General features: G+C 41.4%; 1 protein-coding gene across 3 annotated transcripts in view; it reads left to right on the forward strand.

The window, feature by feature from the left end:
* TRAPPC12 (trafficking protein particle complex subunit 12) overlaps positions 1-21019 on the forward strand; it is a 169955-nt gene that overhangs the window by 80779 nt on the left and 68157 nt on the right. For all 3 annotated transcript variants that reach the window (XM_075556376.1, XM_075556377.1, XM_075556379.1), the window contains exon 6: positions 14095-14207. In XM_075556376.1, the coding sequence (XP_075412491.1) occupies positions 14095-14207 (113 nt within the window). The remainder of the gene's footprint in view (positions 1-14094; positions 14208-21019) is intronic.

Consider the following 21019-nt stretch of genomic DNA (forward strand, 5'->3'; position numbering starts at 1 on the left):
CATTCACTTCTTCAGTCACCTTTTTTACTGCGAAGCAGCAGGTGGGTTTGAATTGTAGACCTTGTGGTTAGTAATCCAAGACTTACTCGACAACATCACCATGGCTCCTTATGGTATGTATTTCATAATAAAATGCACTCAAAAAAAAGACCAGAAACACAGATGACATTAACCGCAGTAACTCAAATGCATTAAGGAAAAGTTAATGACCCACCTGTACTACAGCGTCAGTACCTGTGCAATAGATAAACTGTAACTGAGGGCATGCTGGAGTGGGCCAGGTTGACTAGAGAAATCCAGAGACACGCATATGTGTGTAAGAGACAGCTTTATATCAAAGACCCATTGTATATTAAGAAAACATACGAACCCAATCCAGATCAAGTCCACAAGTCCGATATTGGCCCAGAAGGCCAGTACTAGTCCACAAATTCCTCTTCAGACTCATAGTCACTTGAAATGATGCCAAATGCAGGAAGATCACAAGCCGGTGGGTAAAAAGTCTTGTGGATCCAGTGGTGGTGGAAGTATCACAGTGCTGGCATGATTCTCCAATACATGGTTCACTCAATTCCCAGTGTGGCTCCACGTGGCTTACCAATATGAAGACAGAGAGAGAGACCCAGAGAGAGGAAGTTCCCAGAATCTTTATGAGAAGGTCACACCCACAAGGAGGCATCATCAGGCTGTGACCTGACTGACAAGATAGCCTCCACCCCTTCGCTCTGCATAGCCTCGGAATGACACGAAATTATGTAACTACCACACATGCCTATTATCAGATTAAAAATGCAGAAACCTGACTTCCAATCAACTCTAACTCTTAGGGACCCTATCGATCCAGGTAGAATGACTCCTTAGGATTTCTGCAGCTCCGTCTCCACTAGCAGACAACCTGATCTTACTTGCTTCTGCAGTAATATCTGACAGCGTCATTTAAATATTTCTTACAGAGGAAATCTTATCTAGTCTTTAAAGTTTCTGTATGGTTCTTGACTCCAGGAACCAGGTTTAATTAACCATTTAAATTATAATTATTTAAGATACTTTTACTCGGATTTGCTGAGTACTCACGTGTCTTTTGAGATTTACAAAATCCAGAGTTGAAGTCAAAGATAATGCTAAGGGTTATTTTATGATAAATAGGAGTGAAACTCTTTCCTTGTAAAACCACGTGTAAGCACCAGTGTCTTGAAGATTGAGTAAAAAGAAAATGAAAACCTGATAGATCTTTCTGCCATTATGGGCTGCTTACTAAAGTCAGAAGATAAGGAAAGACATCCTGTCATGGGAGAAGGTGTCAATAAAAATAAATACTAATCACTAATGCACACTAAAGTATCTTTTATAACTTGGAAATTCTGAGACAAAATTCTTTTGAGTTTGTGCTTTATGCAAGAAAAGTAGTGTCTGTTAAGAAAGCTGGGCAGAGGGTAAAGGTGGTGGTTTGTTTTTGTTTTATTTAGCATGTTCCCTGAGCCATACATTGCAGTCAGCATTTAGGCAAAGTAGAATAAGCGTCCCACTCAATCCTCGCAACAACCTGCCCAGGTTAAGTATTCCAAACCGGTTTTGTTGCTGGAGAAACAAAGAGTCAGAGATGGCATAATCTGCTTAGCAACAGACAGCTAGTCAGTGACAGAGAGTCCAGACTATTTCTGCTATACCAGGCTGCAAAGGAGTACTGAGCACACTAAAAAATGTGGTGTGTACCTCCAAAGTTCAACCACACATTCCCACTTCTATTTTCTTCTCATTTTTCTCGGCATAGCAGCAAGGCCTACTTAATTTCTCTTGGAGTTTTCTGTTGTGGCAGTATAGATTTGCAAACTGCAGGGTACTGAAATAAATTTTGTAGGAATGTTTCATTAATTTTTTTTCTAAATAATTAATGAGAACACTTCTACAGTATTTATGGAAATCTAAATTTTGCCAGAGCATGACTGTACATAGGAGTCTTCCAGGGGGGAAAGAGGAGGAAAATAAAGATCCACTGGCGATTGTTTTCCTTCAGATTTCTTACTAGCTCTTCACCCCTACCCCACCCCATCCTTCTCCCTCCCTGCAGGAGAGAAGCCTTGAGACTAGAGTGAAAGATTTGCATATATTCTCTCATTTACCTCCTACCCTTAGCTTTAAATATTTCACTAGGGTTCCCAGTATAACTCATCAAAAGACTGCAGAGCTGGGTTTGGCCAAACTAAGAGATGCAGTTTAAATGTGCTTTTATGTGTATTTCTGTAAAACAAAGAAAACCATATTCAGCACCATAGCATTTTCTGTATGTGCATTTTTTGTTGTTTTAGGTTCTTATTTATTTGTTTTATCATTTTGTTGAGAGCTCTTACAAACATATAATATTCCATAATTCATTAGACCAAGCTTAATTGTACAATTGTTACCACAGTTTCCAAACATTTTCCATTTCTTGAACTCTTTGATATCAGGTCCCCTTTATCCCTCCCTCCACCACCCTACCCCCAGGAGCCCTTAATATTTGTATTATTTATTATTGGTTGTTTTTTGTTGTTGTGGGCCATATCTTACCCCATCCAATGTATCCGTTCACCTACAATTCTGTTATTCACTCCCCTTGAGCGGGGTTGTACAGTCATCCTTGCTATCAGCTCCCTTTCCCCACCCCCTTCTCATAGCCTCAGGGAGTCATTACTCCTATTACTGTTTCTGAAGGGTTATCTAGCTTGGCTTTCATTCATCGAACAATCTTAATCATACAAATGAATGTACTTAGGTCTAACAAGAATAATGAGGTAAAACAATTATTATAGTAAGGGGAGGATATATTAAAGAAATAAAGGATAGTTAAGTATTTCATCAGTGCTATGCTGCACTCTAAATTTTTTAAAATCATTTTACAATGCTTATCACAATCCATACATCCATCCATCGTGTCAAGCACATTTGCATATTTGTTGCCATCCTCAAAACATCTGCTGTCCACTTGAGCCCCTGGTATCAGCTCCTAATTTTTGCCCTCCTTCCCAGTTCTCCTCTCCCTCATGAACCCTTGATAATTTACAAGTCATTATTATTTTGTCATATCTTACACTATCCAACGTCTCCCTTTGCCCACTTTTCTGTTGTCAGACCTCCAGAGAGGAGGTTATATGTAGATCCTTGTAATTGGTTTCCCCTTTCTACCCGGCCTTCCCTCCACCCTCCCGGTATCACCACTGTCACCACTGGTCCTGAGGGGTTCATCTGTCCTGGATTCCCTGTTGTCCTGGTTTCCATTTCCCATCTGTACCAGTGTACATCCTCCGGTCCAGCTGGATTTGTGAGGTAGAATTGGGATCATGATATTTGGGAGGAGGAAGCATTTAAGAACTAGAGGAAAGCTGTATGTCTCATTGTTGCTACACTATACCCTGACCAGCTCGTCTCCTCCCCATAACCCTTCTGTAAGGGAAGGTCCAGTTGCCCACAAATGACCTTTGGGTCCCCACTCTGCATTCCCCCTCATTCACAATGATGTGATTTTTGTTCCTTGATGCTTGATACCTGATCCTTTGATACCTCATGATCGCACAGGCTGCTGTGCTTCTTCCATGTGGCCTTTGATGCTTCTGTGCTAGCTAGCTACTTGTTTACCTTCAAGCCTTTAAGACCCCAGACACGATATCTTTTGATAGCTGGGCACCATCAGCTTTCTTTACCACATTTGGTTATGCACCCACTTTGTCTTCAGTGATCATGTCAGGAAGGTGAGCATCATGGAATGCCAGTTTAATAGAACAAAGTGTTCTTGCATTGAGGGACTACTTGAGTCAAGACCCAATGTCCATCTGCTACCTTAGTACTAAACCTATAAATATATGCACATAGATTTATTTCCTTATCCTCATAAATAAATATATTTACATATGTACATGCCTGTATTTTGACATCTATAAATACCCTTTACCTCTTAGTTCTTTCCTCTATTTCCTTTTACTTTCCTCTTGTCCCGCTGTCACGCTTGGCCTTCATTTGGGTTTCAGTAATTCCTCTCTGTTACATTAACCTTGCTCAAGCCTTACCAGGCCTCCTATACCTTCCTCCCTGCCGATTTTGGACCACTTGCTGTTCCCTTGTCCCTGAGTTTGTTAACACCACTTCCTTCCCCCCCCCCCACCCCCACTCCCCCTCGCCCTTGTGCCCCCAGAGCAGTCAGCCCGATTGTTTTCTCCTCCAGGTTGTTTATCCAGGTTTGCTCCCTTCTTGATTCATTCCATTTTCGGAGGTTCAGACCATGCTGCTTCCCCACCATGTGACCCCAGAAATGTCCTCTGTCGCAATCAGCTCCAGTAAGCAGGTGTTGCTGGTGCGCCAAGTAGGGGCAGGGTGAGTTCTAGGTGCAAGTAGCCTGCTGCAATGGCATCGTGATATACTTGGGCAGTATTGGAGGGCCGACGGAGGGGCTGGTCTTGCTGCAGACTCCCAGGCAGCACCAGGAGTTTGGGTGGCTAGGACCAGGTGGCTGGATCTGCCTGTAGCATAAGCCCCTCAAATGGCGTGGGCATGGGCGGAGCTCTCTGCTGCTGCATCTGGCAACTCTCGGGCTCTCTCAAGCTACTACCAGGGGGACAGGGTGCGCCACAGCGCAGGGACGCGAGTTCCACGAGCGGTCTGGACTGTGAAGATCCAGCTGGCTGGATGCCTAGACCCCAGTCAGAATCTGGAGGAAGGGGGGACCACAGACAGCACGAGCAGTACTGTTTAGTGTGGGTAGGCGAGGAGAGCGAAGATGGCAGACCAGGTGAGCCGCATACTCTGAGGGCTCTTTCGAACAAGGCACGTTTGGTGTCCTGGTAGCCGAGTGGAAGGAGTCTGGTGAGTGAAAGATCCCCCTAGGAGAGTACCCCACCCCCACCCCCACTCAGTGATCCAGGATCCCATTCTTGGGACATCTCGGGTCATCAGGCTACCGTCACCGCAGCTGTGACCAGCTATAGCCCCAGTCCACCCCCAACCAGAACCCCACACCCAGAGTCGCTTGACTGCGCTGCCAAGATGCACAGCTGTGACGGCACCCCCTACAGCAGCTACCCCCTCATGGGACCCCACTAGAAGAGAAGTTTCCCTTTCCGCAGTTCCCCTCTCCCTGCATGGCAGCGATCTGTTCTTGGGCCCGGGCCCCTCCCTCCATTCACCCAGGGCCCCGTAACTGACCTGTGGCTGCCTGCGCAACCTCCACAGGGGACGATCCACCCCCATAGCTGCCTGGGACCTCGCTAGTGCCCCTCATTTGCCCGCCCGCCCACCCCCATCCGTTTAGCTCCCACTCCACTCCCTACCTGGGAAGTTACGCTGTGCGAGCCTGCAGCCAGTGCCCATCCCGCTTTTATCCACTACACTGCGTTTCTGCTAGAGCCACTTCAGGCTGGCCCACACCATGAGGATCCCTGTGCCCACCTCCCGGAGTGCTGAGCCTGCCCACCCCAGTGCATTCCTCCCATTGCAGTGGGCTGCTACCAACCCAGACCTTGCACCCGAGCCAGCTTTGTCCACCCCGGTGCCCTGCAGGGTTTCCAGCACCGGCAGCTCCAAGCGCTGAGCCTGCCTGCCGTGGTGTGTTCCTCCCAGTGCGGAGGGCCGGTGCCATTGCCCTCTGTGTCCTCCCTGAGCCGCCGCTGTCCCCAGCTTGGCCAATGTCACTGTGAACCCTGCGCCGTTCACAGGGCCGATGGCTCAAGGGATAAGCACCCCACCTGCTAGGGAGCCTAGGACACTGCTTTGTGGTCCCTGCTGGAGCCATCTGCATGCTCCCACCAGCTCTCACCACTATGGTGCCCTGTGAGGTCCCCAGTGTCAGCTTCTAAGCCTGCCTACCCCAGCCCTTTCCTGCCGGCGTAGGAGGCAGGCGCTGCATCCAGCATCACCCTCAGCACCCCTTGTGGCCCCAGCCCTTTTGTGCTGGCGTAGGAGGCAGGCGCTGCAGCTAGCATCTCTCTAAGCATCCCTTGCGGCCCCAGCCTTTTCTGGCTGGTGCAGGAGGCTTGCTGCTGAGGTGCTTCTCCCACCAGTGTAGCCTCTGTCTACTGGCTTAACTCTGCAGGCCTGCAGGGACCTGGGGAGTGCATGCTGATCTGAAGAGCATTTTCCCCTCAGATAGACCGGCTCTGGAGCCCCAGATCAGCACCACGTCCAATGGCAGTGAGCCCTCACCCACCTCCATTACTAGAAATTGGTGCGAAACAGACGGTGGGGAGGGGAATTTATATTTTTTTCGTGCTGGTTTTTCTTTCTATTTTTCTTTTATATTCTTTGATTTCTCTCGTTTTTTCTTCTTTCTCCCTCCTTTTTCCTTATTACTATTACTTCTTTTCTGCCCCTCTTATAGGTTTTCCTTTTCTCTTTTTCCTTTTTCCTTTTTCATTATTATTATTATTATTTTCCCTCTTTTATAGCTTTTCCTTTTTCTCTCTCACCCTTTTATTTTTCTTTTTCCTCCTATATATTTTTTTAATTAAACAATAAAAAGGGCTGCTAAGGGTGCCCTGACAGACCAGGTCAAAGCAGCCTTGGGACATTCGCTGAATTTCTAGCCCCACTCCAGTCACTGAAATTTCTCACCACTGCTGGCCACTAAGCCATCAGGGAACTCTACTTACATGGCAGTCTGACACATCTCTATAGTAAGTCATAGGCAGCCCCCTGAAAGTATCCTTAATAGTTACACAGATAAGGAACCCCTGGTCTCCCTGAAACATAGGGTCTACAAAAGGATCGAGGAAAAATCGACAGACCACATCACTCTCAACAAAAAAACAAACAGAGAGACAAAACACAGTAGCCGAGCTATTGTCTCTCAGAGAAGAATCAGATACAGATCTGCCACAGAAGGAAATCTTCAGAAGTCTGCTTACAGTAATACAGGAGCTAAGGGAAGCAACCCTGAATAAGAATCCAATTATAGAGGAGATGAAGTCCACCCACCAAAGGGAACTAAAAGAGCCAGCAGAGGAGGTACCAGAAGCCATACACAAGGTCACAGAATTTATTGTTAGACTTGAGGAGGCAGAGAACTGTATCAGTGATCTTGATGACACTTAAACATACCTGAGCAAGTGGGAAAGACAGTCCGATACGAAAATTAAAGAAGCAGAAGATAACCTGAGATAATGACAGATGCTATGAAGAGGAATAATATTCGAATAATTGGCTTACCGGAGCACAACACACCACACAACTTGGCAGCCAAGATAGCAATGGAATTTCTGGAAGAAAACTTTCCCACCCTAACGAGTGAGAACCAGGTGCTCATACAGGTAGCAGAGAGGATGCCAGCTAGACCTGACCCCAAGAAGAACACGCCAAGACATGTAATAGTAAAAATATCCAACTCAGAGGGAAAAAAAATGTTAAGAGCAGCAAGAGAAAGGAAGACAGTCATATACAAAGGAGCGCAGGTAAGAGTATGCTCAGACCTATCGGCAGATATCATGAAGAAGAGGAGAGAGTGGAGCAACATCTTCCAAAAGCTGAAAGAAAAAAAATGCCTTTCCCAGAATCGTTTCCCCTGCCAATTCATCCATTAAGATAAATGGTGAGATAAGGGTCTTCCAGGACAAGGAAAGACTCAAAAAATATGCTGCAAGACATCCGACCCTGCAGAATATACTGGCTGACTCACTATGGCCAGAGGATCAACCTCCACCAAGATCAAACAGGAGACCAACATATAGCCCATCTCCATCTAGAAGCCAACGTGCCAGCAACAATTACCAGGACAACAGGGTCTCAGAAGGAAAAGAAGACAAGATAGAAACTCCCCACTCAAACACAGCACACTGATATGAAGAGAGATAGGTAAACACCCAAAACACAACACGGGGTATGACAACTATGAATCCACAGAGTGATAATAACTCTGAATACCAATGGACTCAATTCATACATTAAAATAAAAAGACTGGAGGACTGGCTCAGAAAACATAATCTATCAATCTGTTGCCTGCAAGAGACACATCTTAAGAGCACTGACCAAAAAATAGCCTAAGAATAAAAGGCTGGCAGAAAGTATACCAAGCAAATGGCAACTTAAGAAAAGCAGGGGTGGCTATCTTAATCTCTGACAAAATGGACCTCAAGGTTCAAACCGTAGATAGAGACAAGGAGGGGTACTACATAATGTTCAAAGGCTCAATAAACCAAGAACCAGTGAGCTTATTGAATACTTACATACCCAATAATGGTGTGGCGAATTTCGTCAAACTATTAAAAAATGGAAAAAGAAATCACGGATTCAGCAATCATAGTAAGTGACTTTTAACACTTCACCTACAGAGAAAGACAGATCACTGGGAAAGAAGCTCAGCAAAGAGGCCAGAGAGCTAAACAATGTAATTAGGCAGTGAGGGCTGATACCGTAGACATTTATAGAGCTTTCCATCCAAATGCAAAAAATAAACATTCTTAACAAACTCACATGGATCATTTTCAAGAATAGACCACATGCTGGGACACAGTCAAGCCTGCGTAAATTCAAACACGTAGATATTATCCAGATGCCTTTCTCAGATCACCATGCCATGAAGCTGGAGATTGATAAGAGGACGTCCAGAAAGGCAAGGGCAACCAATTAGAGGATGAACAACAATCTCCTGCGACATGAATGGGTACCGGCCCAGATTAGAGAGGATATTAGGAAGTTTCTAGAAACTAACAAGAATGAGAATACAACATATCAAAACTTACGGGACACTGCAAAGGTAGTTATCATAGGTAGCTTGATATCATTAAATGCAGATATGAATAAAGAAGAAAGGTTTATGACAGATACGTTAGTGTAGTTGGGTATTGGACTGCAAGCCTCACTGTGCCGCTCCACAGCAAGGACCCAGGCAGAACAGAGTCACTGGACCAGAACAGAGCCCAGGTGTGTCGCAAGACCTGAAATGACTTCCTTGTTCCCCACTCAGCCTTCCAACCTCCCAATCCTGCACTTGCTCTCAGAGCTCGGAACAGTCTCCCTTACCAAATACACAGGAAGTCCTCCTTGTGTATTTTAGCTAATAAATTGAATAGTGTATATGACAGTACCCATCTCTTTTAGCTTAAATATTCAGTACCTATCTAGCCAAATATTTGACTAAATAAATGTCTTCAATCAAGTTAGCACATTCAACCTGGAATGGACAGTCTTCTGCAGTTAGTTTTTTATCGTGTTTTAACACTATGGATGCATGTGTTTCTAGAAAAGGACTTTTTTTCCCTTTTTTTCATTTTGCACTTTCATACAGGGCTGTATGTGTGGCTTGAGCAAGTGTGTGTGTGTGTGTGTGTGTGTGTGTGTGTGTGTGTGTGTGTGTGTACGTTCCCCTTCTTTTGGATATTTTTCTTCTCCAGGGTACTTAATCTATACAAGACCTATTTATTAACATTACTTATTAAGCCAGGGGAGTTAAGGAAGAAACCCTTTCATCTATACTTCAGTTTTATCTTTCTTCCGATTGTTTCTTAGAAAGTCACAAATAAAAACAGTAAGTTTGAGGAAGAGAGAAAGAGAGTGTCTGTGTGTCTGTGTCTCCCTGGGTTGAATCCAAATTTCCAGATACAAGTAATAAAGAAGCATGTTAAATGTCTCCTGCTACCAGCATTTGTTCTGAGCCTGTGAGAGATGCTTTCAAAGACACTACAGTAAAGCTTTCAACCCTCAGTTCAGTGCTGAACTGCTGCGGAGAGAATCTCATCTTGGTTCTATGTTGGCAAGTTTTGATGAATTGGGAATAGGGAATGTTTGTGTACTTAATAAAAGATGATGTACACAGAGAGCCAGACGTGCAGGGAAGGTGCAATACCAATGAGGAAACTACGATTTTATTCAAGTTACAGGACTGCGAACAGATTATTTTAACTTCCCCTTCCCACCTGGACTGACTGGAGACCTGTCACTGCCTAAATAGAACAAATCACAGTTCATGCAAATGATGTTATTTACAAGTTCCAGGGAGTTCCTTTGACTTCTTAACCATTACCCAGAGGGAACAAGAACTCATTAATATATTTTTAAACTATTAAGTTGTTTGGGGTTTTTTTCCCCTTTAACAAGTTGAATTTAATTCTGGGGGGAATAATCAGTTATATTAATTTTAATTGTATTTGTGACTGTTCCTCAAATTGAAGGAAGATACAGGTCAATTGTTTTCAATAATATATGTCCCCAACTTGAAAAAGGGTAGCACAGGGAGCTACTCTAACGCCCTATGAGATTCGAAGAGAGCAAAGAAATCATGGCTTTGCTGGAAATGGAGGTCTAAACCTCTCCATCTTTACCTGCTCTTACCCTTCAGAGCAAAGCATGTGGAAAGTCCCCCCAGTGCACCAAACAAATGACAGAATTTCTTCACTCTCCTGCCCTTTACCCTTTATTTTACCTTTAAATCCCTGTCATTGTTTTTAATGGGTGGGAGATAGCAAGGAATCCAAATATATAAATAACGAGAGACATTTTTCTTATGTGAACATGAATTGTTGTTGTTAGGTACTATTGAGTTAGTTCCAACTCATAACAGCCCTCTGTACAGCAGGACGAAATACCATCCCATCCTGCCCCAGCCTCACAGCCGTTCTTATATGGGAGTCCATTGCTGCAGCCACTGTGTCAGTCCATCTGTTGAGGGTCTTCTTTGGTTTTGCTGCCCTTCTACTTCACCAAGCATGATATCCTTATCCAGAGACTGGTCTCGCCCAATAACATGTCCAAAGTATGTAAGATGAAACCGCGCCATCCTTGCCTCCAAGGAGCATTCTGGCTGTACTTCTTCCAACACAAATTCATTTGTTCTTTTGACAGTCCATGGTACTTTTAATACTCTTCGTCAACACCACAGTTCAAGCACATCAGTAATAATACTCTATGATATTGGTTACGTGTTTCTAAAAAGGTTTCTGAGTAGCACAAGCTGTCTGTGCTCACCTACTAACTGAAACACTGGGGGTTGAATCTACCCGATGATTTGCAGAAGAAAGGTCCATCAATCTGCTCCACTCAGATGCACCTCTTCCCCAAAATACTGACTCAGATTCAGCTCAGTGACAACAGGGGACACAAGTTGACTTGATTTTAATGAATTGGGATGTGAATTTTAGAACTTTTTAATGTAAGTAAAAATCATACTGTTTGACACCACTACATTAATAAGGTTTAATTGAATAAAGTAATAATGGGTCAGAGCAGTGTTTCTCAAACCTTCATGTATGTGTACATATCAACTGGGATGTAGTCAAAATGCAGTTTCTGATAGAACTGAGGATGAGATTCTGCACATCTAATGAGATCCTAGGTATACTTTGAGAACCAAGGTTTTAGATCCCATCGGATTTCCTACTGTCTTTGATGTCTCTGTATGTATAACTTTTTCAAAATTTATTGATATCTTCTTTTATTTGCTTACATATTTGTATCCAACTCATTATAATGAAACCAAACTACTCGCTGTTGATTTCACTCTGATTCATAGCAACCCCAGGTGTTTGAGCTTAGAGCTGCCATACATAGAATTTTCAGGAGTTGTGATCTTCTGAGGCACCTCTGGCTAGATTTTACCTACCAACTTTTCAGGTAGTGTCCAAACACTTAATTGTTTGTGCCACCCAGGAGCCACAGCTAATAAAAAGAACTTTCTCTTAATAGGCTAATAAGTACAGTCTTTAAAACTCACAGGGGAAATCCAAATCTTTCCTATGGGATCACTGTGAGTCAGACCCCACATCTACTCAATGACAGTGAGTTTAATTTGGTTTGGTGATGGAGTAGGTTATACATTGGGCTTCTATCTGTCAGATCAGCTGTTCAAACCCACCAACCGTTTTTCAAAAGAGAAATGAGACTGTCTGCTCCCAAAAGATTTACATACTCAGAAACCCAAGGGAGCTGTTCTGCACTGTCAGACAGGATCTTTGTGAGTCAAAACCTACTTAACAGCAGTCTGGTGGCGTTTTTGTTGTGTTGTGGCTTTTGATGTACAGGTCTATGGGTTTTGACAACACATAATGTCATACATCTACCGTTATAGTACCATATAGAGTGATTTTTAACTTCCAGTGTTTACCATACACACTGGATGCTGTAGTCAGTCTGTCCATCAGCAGGCACAGCCACTCAGGTGAGCTGGCATGTGCTAATCATTCTGTCCACCGGAGCAGTCACCCCTCTCATTACTCCCCTTCCTTCCTTTGTAAAGCTCTTTATAAGCTACTAACCACAAGGTTAGCAATTTAAACCCCCCAGTAACCCCAAGAGAGAATGATGAGGCTGTCAGTTCCTGTAAAGATTTTAAGGCCTCAGAAATCAAAAAGGACAGTTCTACTCTATTCTGTATGGTCACTATGAGCCAGAATAGAGTCATGGCAGTGAGTTTGTGAGTTCTTTCTCGCTAGAAGTCCTGGTGACATAGTTGGTTACCCATTGGGCTACCAACCAAAGGCAGCAGTTTGGACCCCCATCCACTCCATGAGAGAAGGATGAGGCTTGTGTGTTCTAGTGTAGATTCATAGCCTCGGAAGCCTCAGGGAGCCTTTCTGTTCTTTCCTATATGGTCACTATGAGTCAAGACCCACTTGATAGCAGTGGATTTCCTTCTCTGTCTGTGCAGTCACATTTTTAGTCAGAAAACCCTTACCCAGGGAGCTACCTTAAAAGTTGGATATTGCCCTCCAATTGTGCCCAAAGCATCCTTCCTTGCTTTCTGCGGGCTTCTTCTGTGTGCTGGCACTCAGGGAAAGCATTAGCCGTTCTTCTGTTTCAGAAGAAGGAGGTGGAATGTGCACGCTCCAGAAGCACCTTCCAAAGATCTGACTTACTGATTTCAGAGCCCCAAAGGTCTTGTAGTAATTGGAAAAAAAATCTCTGACTTAAGTGACCCATCTCCTGACTCCATTGTAGGGAACAAAAGATTCCTTTTTTCTAAGGGTGTGTCTTAGTTATCTAGTACTACTATCATGGAAATACCAAAAGTAATAATCAAATCAGCCTTCCACATGGACTAGGAGGTTCCTGGTACAGGGACCCGGGGTCTAAATGACACGCTCCACTCCTGCCTCTCCTTTTTAATTGTGATAGTTCACTCATCTCTGCTCACTGGTTAAAGAGATCATCTCAAAATACAACCTAGTTCTTTAGATTGCATTCTGTCTCAACATAACTGTTGCTACTAATCCTGCCTTATTTAAATCATGGATGTGAGGATTTACAACACATAAAACAATTACATCAGAGCACATAATGGAGTGATACTGGTATAATTATAAGACTTGTGGGGCTTAGTCAAGTTGACATGTATTTTAAGGGAATGTAATTCAGTCCATAACAAGATGAAAGAACCCCATTCAGATAACTATAGAAACATGTATTTCATATTTTGTCAATAGCCAATAGTTGCAACACCTTTTCTGAGAACTGCCCTTGTTCCCATTCTAAAGGTTTACATTGTCCCAGAAGTGCCCTGGGCATGAGTCCCTCCATTTAAGGATAGCCCCAGATGATAGAGCATTCAAGCACAGTTATATCGAGGAATCCCTGTGCAGAATGTAAGAGTCCAGAGGAACCCGAGAGAATCCGATTGAATAAATCATCCATGGAGCTTTATCTGAGATGTACTTTTGCTTGGCTTTCTTACTTTCCCCACTCCCTTACTAGTTTCCCCAGAGCGCACTTCTTTAAACAAGCACTTGCATACAAGTCTTTCTGCTGTGGTCTCCGATAGGGAACTCAACCTAAGCATCGCTTTACTTGAGTGCACCGTCCTGAAAGCTACCAATGCATGTCCTGCTCCGTGTGTGTTTGTTTTCTTGTTCTGTTTTATATTTTTGGTGATAGTATCCACATGATTGACTTCTATTTGTAAAAGTAATAGGATAGTCTGCCTATGTCCTATAATAATTACCTAAACATATTTACAGACAGCTTTATGGAGAAAACTAACATACTTTATAACTGGCACCATTGAACGTCTTACCAAAGAATAAAGGGATGCTTACAATGCATTCTGTCATCATTTCCTCTTGGCCATCCACAGACACCTACTTAAGTAGTGCACTAAGTAAGAAATTATTGAAATCAAATTAATTCAACTTTGGTTTTGATTCCAGGCTCAATGGTTCCCTTCTCAATGCGGATCTTACATGCAGAACTCCAGCAGTATCTGGGAAACCCTCAGGAATCGCTTGATAGACTGCACGCAATGAAAACCATCTGCAGCAAGGTAGAGATGCTCCAAACTGGTCTGTTTGTCATGTTCCCTACTTGATTTGACAGTGCTCTCTTAATTGCCCTCCTTCACTGTAATAAACCTATGGGTTTTTTCTCTGACCATGCCATGCATCCTACTCTAACAAATGTCGCCACTTTTAACTCCGAGAAAAGGAAGGTGATCTGATTCCATGTTACTGTTGTATTCATTGTTCTTTCTGAAATAATTTTTAGGGACTCTAAATTGACTTAAGGACCCCTGGTGGTGAAGTGGGCTGCACATTGAGCTCTTAACCACACCACCAACAGTTTGAATCCATCTTGCTACATGGGAGAAAAATGAGACTGTCTGATACCAAAAAGATTTTTTTAACGACTTGGATACCCAAAGGGGCAGTTTTACTCTATCTTATATAGCTGCTGTGTATTGGAATGGACACAGTGAGTGTGAATTTTTTGGTTTTTGTTATTTGTCTTAGTATATCGATTTTGAATCCTAAAATACTAATTTTTCTAAAATTTTTACATTTAAATTAGGTATGGTATTATATTCAGATAATCAAGTTTGTATTCAACAATTTAAGCTACTTAATAACTTCCCCAGTAGCTTACTTTATCTCATCACCTTTGATTTTGAGGTTGGAAAGTGAAGAAGCCTTTGACTTTGTTGTTTCTTTTTTAAAAATTCTTTGCTTGTTCTGGGTCTCTTTCCTTTCCAAATAAAGTTAGTAATTGCTTTTTCCGTTTCTTTAAAGAATGAAATTCAGATCTGGATTGGAATTGTGTTGGACTTACAGATTTCTTTGGTTAGTGTAGCCATTTTCCCAGCATTAAACCTTCCGATCCATGAGCATGGGATATTTTTCAATATTTATAGATTTCTTGATTTTATTGTAAGAGTGTTTTATAGTTTTCTTTGTACACATCTTTATTAAGTATTTCATCTTTTGTGTGGCTACTGTAAATGGTATTGTTTTCTTTTTCTCTTTATTCCCAGCTCTCTTCATTAGCATGCAGAAACCTGATTGATTTTTGTATATTAATCTTGTGTCTTGTCACATTGACTAACTTTTATATTTTTTCCAATAGTTTTCTTGTTGAATCTTTGGAGTTTACTATGTATAAAACCATATAAACTGCTAATAGAATTTTACTTCTTTGTCAATTTATATTCCTTTGATTTTTGATGTTCTCCATTAGTTTTGCATGTATGGAATTTATTGTGTTCCTAATTCCCTTCTTTTCCTATTGTGCAGAGTGTTTTTATTGGAAATAGGAGTTGGATATTGTCAAATATGTTTTCAGTATCAATTGATATGATCGTGTAGTTCTTATCTTTTATCTGATGGATTACATTGATTGTTTTTATACTGTTGACCCATCCTTGCCTACCTGTATGAATTCCACTTAATCATAGCCAGGACTTAGTTTAGAATATTTACAACTATATTCATAAGGGATATGGATCTGTAATTTTCTATCCTAGTTATGTCTGTTTTCTTATCAATGTTCTGCTTCATAAAACGAGTTCAGGAGTTTCTTGTCCTTTTCTGTATTCCTAGAATAGTTTGTGTAGAACTGGTGTCAGCTGTTCTTTGAATGCTGGTAGAATTGCCCAGGGAGCACATCTGGCCCTGGACCTTTTCTTGTTGCAAGTTTTTTAATGATCTGGTCTATTTCTTCTTCTGTGATGGATCAGTTGAGCTATTCATCCATCTATATTAAGTTGGGTAAATAGTATGTTTCTAGAAATATGTCCATTTCATTAAGGTTTTTGAATTTGTTGGAGTAGTCTTTCAAGTCATGTGTTACTGTTTTAAATTCTCGTTTAGATCTATAGTGATGCCACCTTTTCTATCTCTTATTCTTGATCTTTGCATCTTACCGTACTTTAACTTTGTGAACTTTGCCTTTAGTTTGTCAATTTTGTTCATCTTTTCAAAGAATCAACTTCTTATCTCGTTGATTTTTTCTTTTGTTTTTCTGTTTTCTGCTCAAATCTTTATGATTTCTATTTTCCTGGTTAGAGAAGATGTATTGGGTTGCTCTTGTTCTAATTATCGAAGAGCTTTGTAACAGTATTGATTTTGTGGTTCAAAGCCTCCAGCTGCTCTTCAGGAGAAATATAAGACTTTCCACTCATAAAAAGTTACAATCTCAGGGAATCCAAGATAGATGATCCCTCGGGACCAGTTCTGAGAGTGGCAATACCGGGAAGTTGGAGGGAGGGTGGAGTAGAAAGGGGGAACCGATTGCAAGGGTCTCCATATAACCTCCTCCCTGGGGGGTGGACAACAGAAAAGCGGTTAAAGGGAGAGTGTATCGTATGACAAAATAATAATTTATAAATTATCAAGGGGTCGTTTGAGAATGGGGAGCAGGGAGGGAGGGGAAAAATGAGGAGCTGATTCCAAGGCCTCAAGCAGAAAGCAAATGTTCTTGGGAGTTTTCTGTATATGTGTACAAGATCAAGTTGATTGTGTTTGGTTCTATAGCTTTCCTGATTTTCTTTCTAGTAACCAGTCTTTCCTCAAAAGTGGTGTGCTTCCAAAGAACAAAAAAACATATCATCATGAATGAAGGGGACTGCGGGGTGGCAACTGTAGGCAACTGGACATCCTTTTGCAGAGGTAGTGGGGAGGAGACGAGTCACACAGGGTAGCATCGATGAAACACACAACTTTCCTCTAGTTTTTAAATGCTTCCTCCCCCCCCTTTCCTCCCACTATCATGATCCCAATTCTACCTTACAAACCTGGCTAGACCAGAGTATGTACCCTGGTGCAGAGAGGAACTGGAAACACAGGGAATCCAGGACAGATGAACCCCTCAGGACCAGTGGTGAGAGTGGTGATACCAGGAGGGTAGAGGGTCGGTGGGGTAGAAAGGCAGAACCGATTACAAGGATCTACATATAACCTCCTCCCTTAGGGGCGGACAACAGAAAAGTGGTGAAGAGAGATGTTGGACAATGTACAATATGGCAAAATAATAACAAATTATCAAGGGTTCTTGAGATAGAGGGGAATGGGGAGGGAGGGGGAAAATGAGGACATGCCAAGGGCTCAAGTGGAAAGCAAATGTTTTGAGAATGATGAAGGCAACAAGTGTACTAATGTGCTTGACACAATGGGTATATATATGAATTGTGATAAGAGTTGTAGGAGCCCCCAATAAAATGTCTTTTTTTTTTAAGTGGTGTGTTAAAGTCTACTATTATTGCTGAATTGCCTGTTTTTCTCTTTAGCTCTTCAAGCATTTCAAGAGTCTTTCATTGCGTACATATATGCTTATTATGATTATGTCTTCTTGTTATGTTGTCCTTTTATTCATTATATAGTACCCTGTTATCTTTCATGCTGATTTTTGTCTTTATATCACAGATTCATATTGCCATTCTAGGTTTTTTTGGGTTTGGGAGTTTGGTTTTGTTTTACCATTAGCTTGACATATTTTGTAATCCTTTGATTTTTGTCTCTTTGTCTAAGGTGTGTGTGCGCGCATGCATGTGCATGTTTTTATTTGCTGCTATTTTTTCTACTTTTTATTATTTTCTTTATCTTTAATGAGCTTTTTCCATTTTATTTGAGATGACCCTGTAATCTATTACTTTCTTCCTATTTTTAAGATAATCTGTTCTTTTGCAAACTACATGTCTTTGGTTTCATTAGAATATTTTGTGTCTACGTTTTCTATTTCCTTGGGGTTTTTTTATTATTTTAGATTGATTTCTTTAGTTCCCAGTTTTCTGTCTTGAAATTTTATTTAATATTGAATACTGTTTTGAGTGAGTTTATATTTGTGTAATTTTGTCTTATATGTTGATCTCAGGTTTGTGTCTGCTGTTTTTGTTGATTCTCTATTCAAAGAAATCTCCTTAATATTTTTTGTAAAGCTAGTATTTTATCTACAAACATCCTTATATTATCCTTATATGGTAAAAAAAACTTTATTTTCTCCATCATATTTGAGGACTAATTTTTGATTATTATAAATTTAGTGGGAAGTATTTTTCTTCCCTTCAGGATTTTATATGCCATTCCATGATCTTGCCTACATATCTGCTGAAAAAATCTAAGCTCATTCTTATTGGTTTTCCTTTGTAAGTAGATGCTCTCTTTTTCCCTAGCTGTTCTCAAGACACTTGCCTTGCTATTGATACCGGAAAGTTTGGTTGTGGTCTGTTTTGATGTTTTTCTTTTGAAGTCTATTCACTCCCTGTCTATCAGTTTGTCGAACTGTGGTGACTTAAGGGTTGCCGTGATGCTGGAAGCTGCCAGCAGGGTCACCCAAATTTAGCAGCTTTCAGCAGAACTTACAGACTGAGAACAGACTACACAGAAGGAATCGACTACCCACTTCAGAGGGAGGAGTTGCTGAAAACCTTAAGTGCATCATGGAAACATTGCCAGATACTGAAAGGCTAATGAATGGACACAGATCATTGTTAGAGATAGTGCCAGATGACAGACCCCGGTTTGGAGGCACTCCCAATGTGACTGAAGAGGAGCTCGGTATCAGAGTAAAGTCAGCCATGGTGCCATGGATAGAGAAGAGCCTGTGGCAGGGGGGCTTTTCAGCTCTTCGTTTACTAATGGGGCACAACTCATGACAAGAAGAAACAACCGAAAAATCTAATAATCAGAACTTGGAGCGTACAAAGTATGAATCTAGAAAACTGGAAGTCATCAAAAATGAAGTGGCATACATAAAGATTGATAACCTAGGCATTAGCAAGCTGAAATGGAGTGGTTTGGGGCCATTTTGAATCAGAAATCATATGGTTTAGTATGCTGGGAATGGTATAATCAAGAGGAATGCCGTTGCATTCATTGTCAACAAGAAACATTACAAGATCTATCTTGAAGTATCATACTGTCTGTGATGGAATTGTATCTATCCACATTCTAGGAAATCCAATCAGCACAGCTTTATGTACCAACCATCCAAGCTAGTGATGAGGATATTGACAAAATTGACCAACAATTTTCAGTCAGAAATTGATCAAACAGCAGTCAAGATACATTGATAATTATTGGTGATTAGAATGCAAAAGTTGGAAATAAAGAGGAAGTAACAGTTGTGGGAAAATATCGTGGTGATAGAAACAAAGCTAGAGATTGTATGGCAATTTTGCAAAACCAACAACTAGTTCATAGCAAATATCTTTTTTCAACAATACAAAAGATGACTCCACACATACTTCTCCAGATGGAATACACAGAAATCAAATTGACTACACCTGTGGGAAGAAATAATGGAGAATCTCAGCATCAGTAGTTAAAACTAGGGAAGGGGTTGACTGTGAAACAGATCCAATGTTCATATGTAATTGTTCATGTTGAAGCCGAAGAAAATTAAAGCAAATCCACAAGAGTCAAAAATGTGACTTTGAGTATATCCCACTTGAATTTCAAGAACATTGTGAATGAGAGTACCAGAAGATGAGCTCCTCCAGTCAAAAGAAAGTCGAAATATGACAGAGAAACAGATGTCTTCTCAACATAGAATCAACCATAATGATGAAAATGGAGTAAAGCCGGTTGGACTAAAGCCTCTAGGACCTTCATTTGCCGATGGAGCATCGAACACCAATGACAAGAAGGCGTGATAAGCTGTGAGACATTAAGAACGCAAAAGGTCCTTTAAAAGAAAGGAATGACAGCAGAAAAGATCAAAGTGGATGTTAGACGGCACTCCAACACTTGGTCTTAACAGCAAGTCGCTAAGGCAAATGGAAGAAATTATTAAGTCAAAGAACTGAGCAGAAAATTCCACAGGGCAGGTCAAGAAGGCAGTGGAAAATATTATAATGATACATACAAGGACGTAGTTAGAAACCCAAAAAGGAAGAATACATTCAGCATATCTTCAAGTGAGAGAACACAAGAAGAAAAAAGTTAAGCCTTGAGTTACAAGATAGAAAGGTTTTATGGGCAAAATATTGAATGATATAGGAAATATCAAATATCAAAAGAAGATGGAAAGAATACACAGAATCAATGTATCCAAAATAACTAGCCAACATTCCACATTTCAGGGGGTAGCATATAAGCAAGAACCAATGTACTGAAGAAAGAAGTCCCAAGCTGCACTGAGAGTGTTAGCCAAAAACAATGTCACAGGAATTGATGGAATACCAAGTGAAATGTTTCAACAAGTTGATAAAGCGCTCACTCAGCTCTGTCAGGATATTTGGAAGACAGCTACTTGGCCAACTGACGTGAAGAGGTCTATATGTGTACCCATTCCAATGAAACGTGACCTAACAGAATTACCCAATCATAGAACAATATCATTAATATGACGTGTAAGTAAAATTTTGCCAAAGATCATCCAACATCATTTGCAGCAGTACATTGGCAAGGAACTGCCAGACATTCATTCAGGCTGGGTTCAGAAGCACTCTTATAACAAGGGATATATTTGCTGGTCAGCTTGATCTTGGCGAAAAGCAGAGAATACCACAAAGATGTGTACTTGTATTTTATTGACTCTGCAAAGGGATTTGACTGTGTAGACCATAACAAACTATGGACAGCCTTGAGAACAATGGCTATTCCAGAACACTTTATTATGCTTATGCAAAACTTGTATTTGGATCAAGAGGCAGTTTGGGGCACAAAACAATGGAATACTGCATGGTTGAAAATGTTAAAAGGTATGTTTTAGGATTGTATCCTTTGACCATACTTACTCAATCAGCTGAGTAAATCATTAGAGAAGCTGGCCTATAGGAGGGGGAAAGTTGGCATCAGGATTGGAGAAGGCAGACAACCTTCAATGTGCAGATAACTTTGATTTCTGACAGTAAGAAGTACTTGC

This window comes from Tenrec ecaudatus, chromosome 8 (genome assembly GCF_050624435.1).
Source record: "Tenrec ecaudatus isolate mTenEca1 chromosome 8, mTenEca1.hap1, whole genome shotgun sequence".
In the NCBI taxonomy this organism is placed as follows: Eukaryota; Metazoa; Chordata; class Mammalia; order Afrosoricida; family Tenrecidae; genus Tenrec; species Tenrec ecaudatus.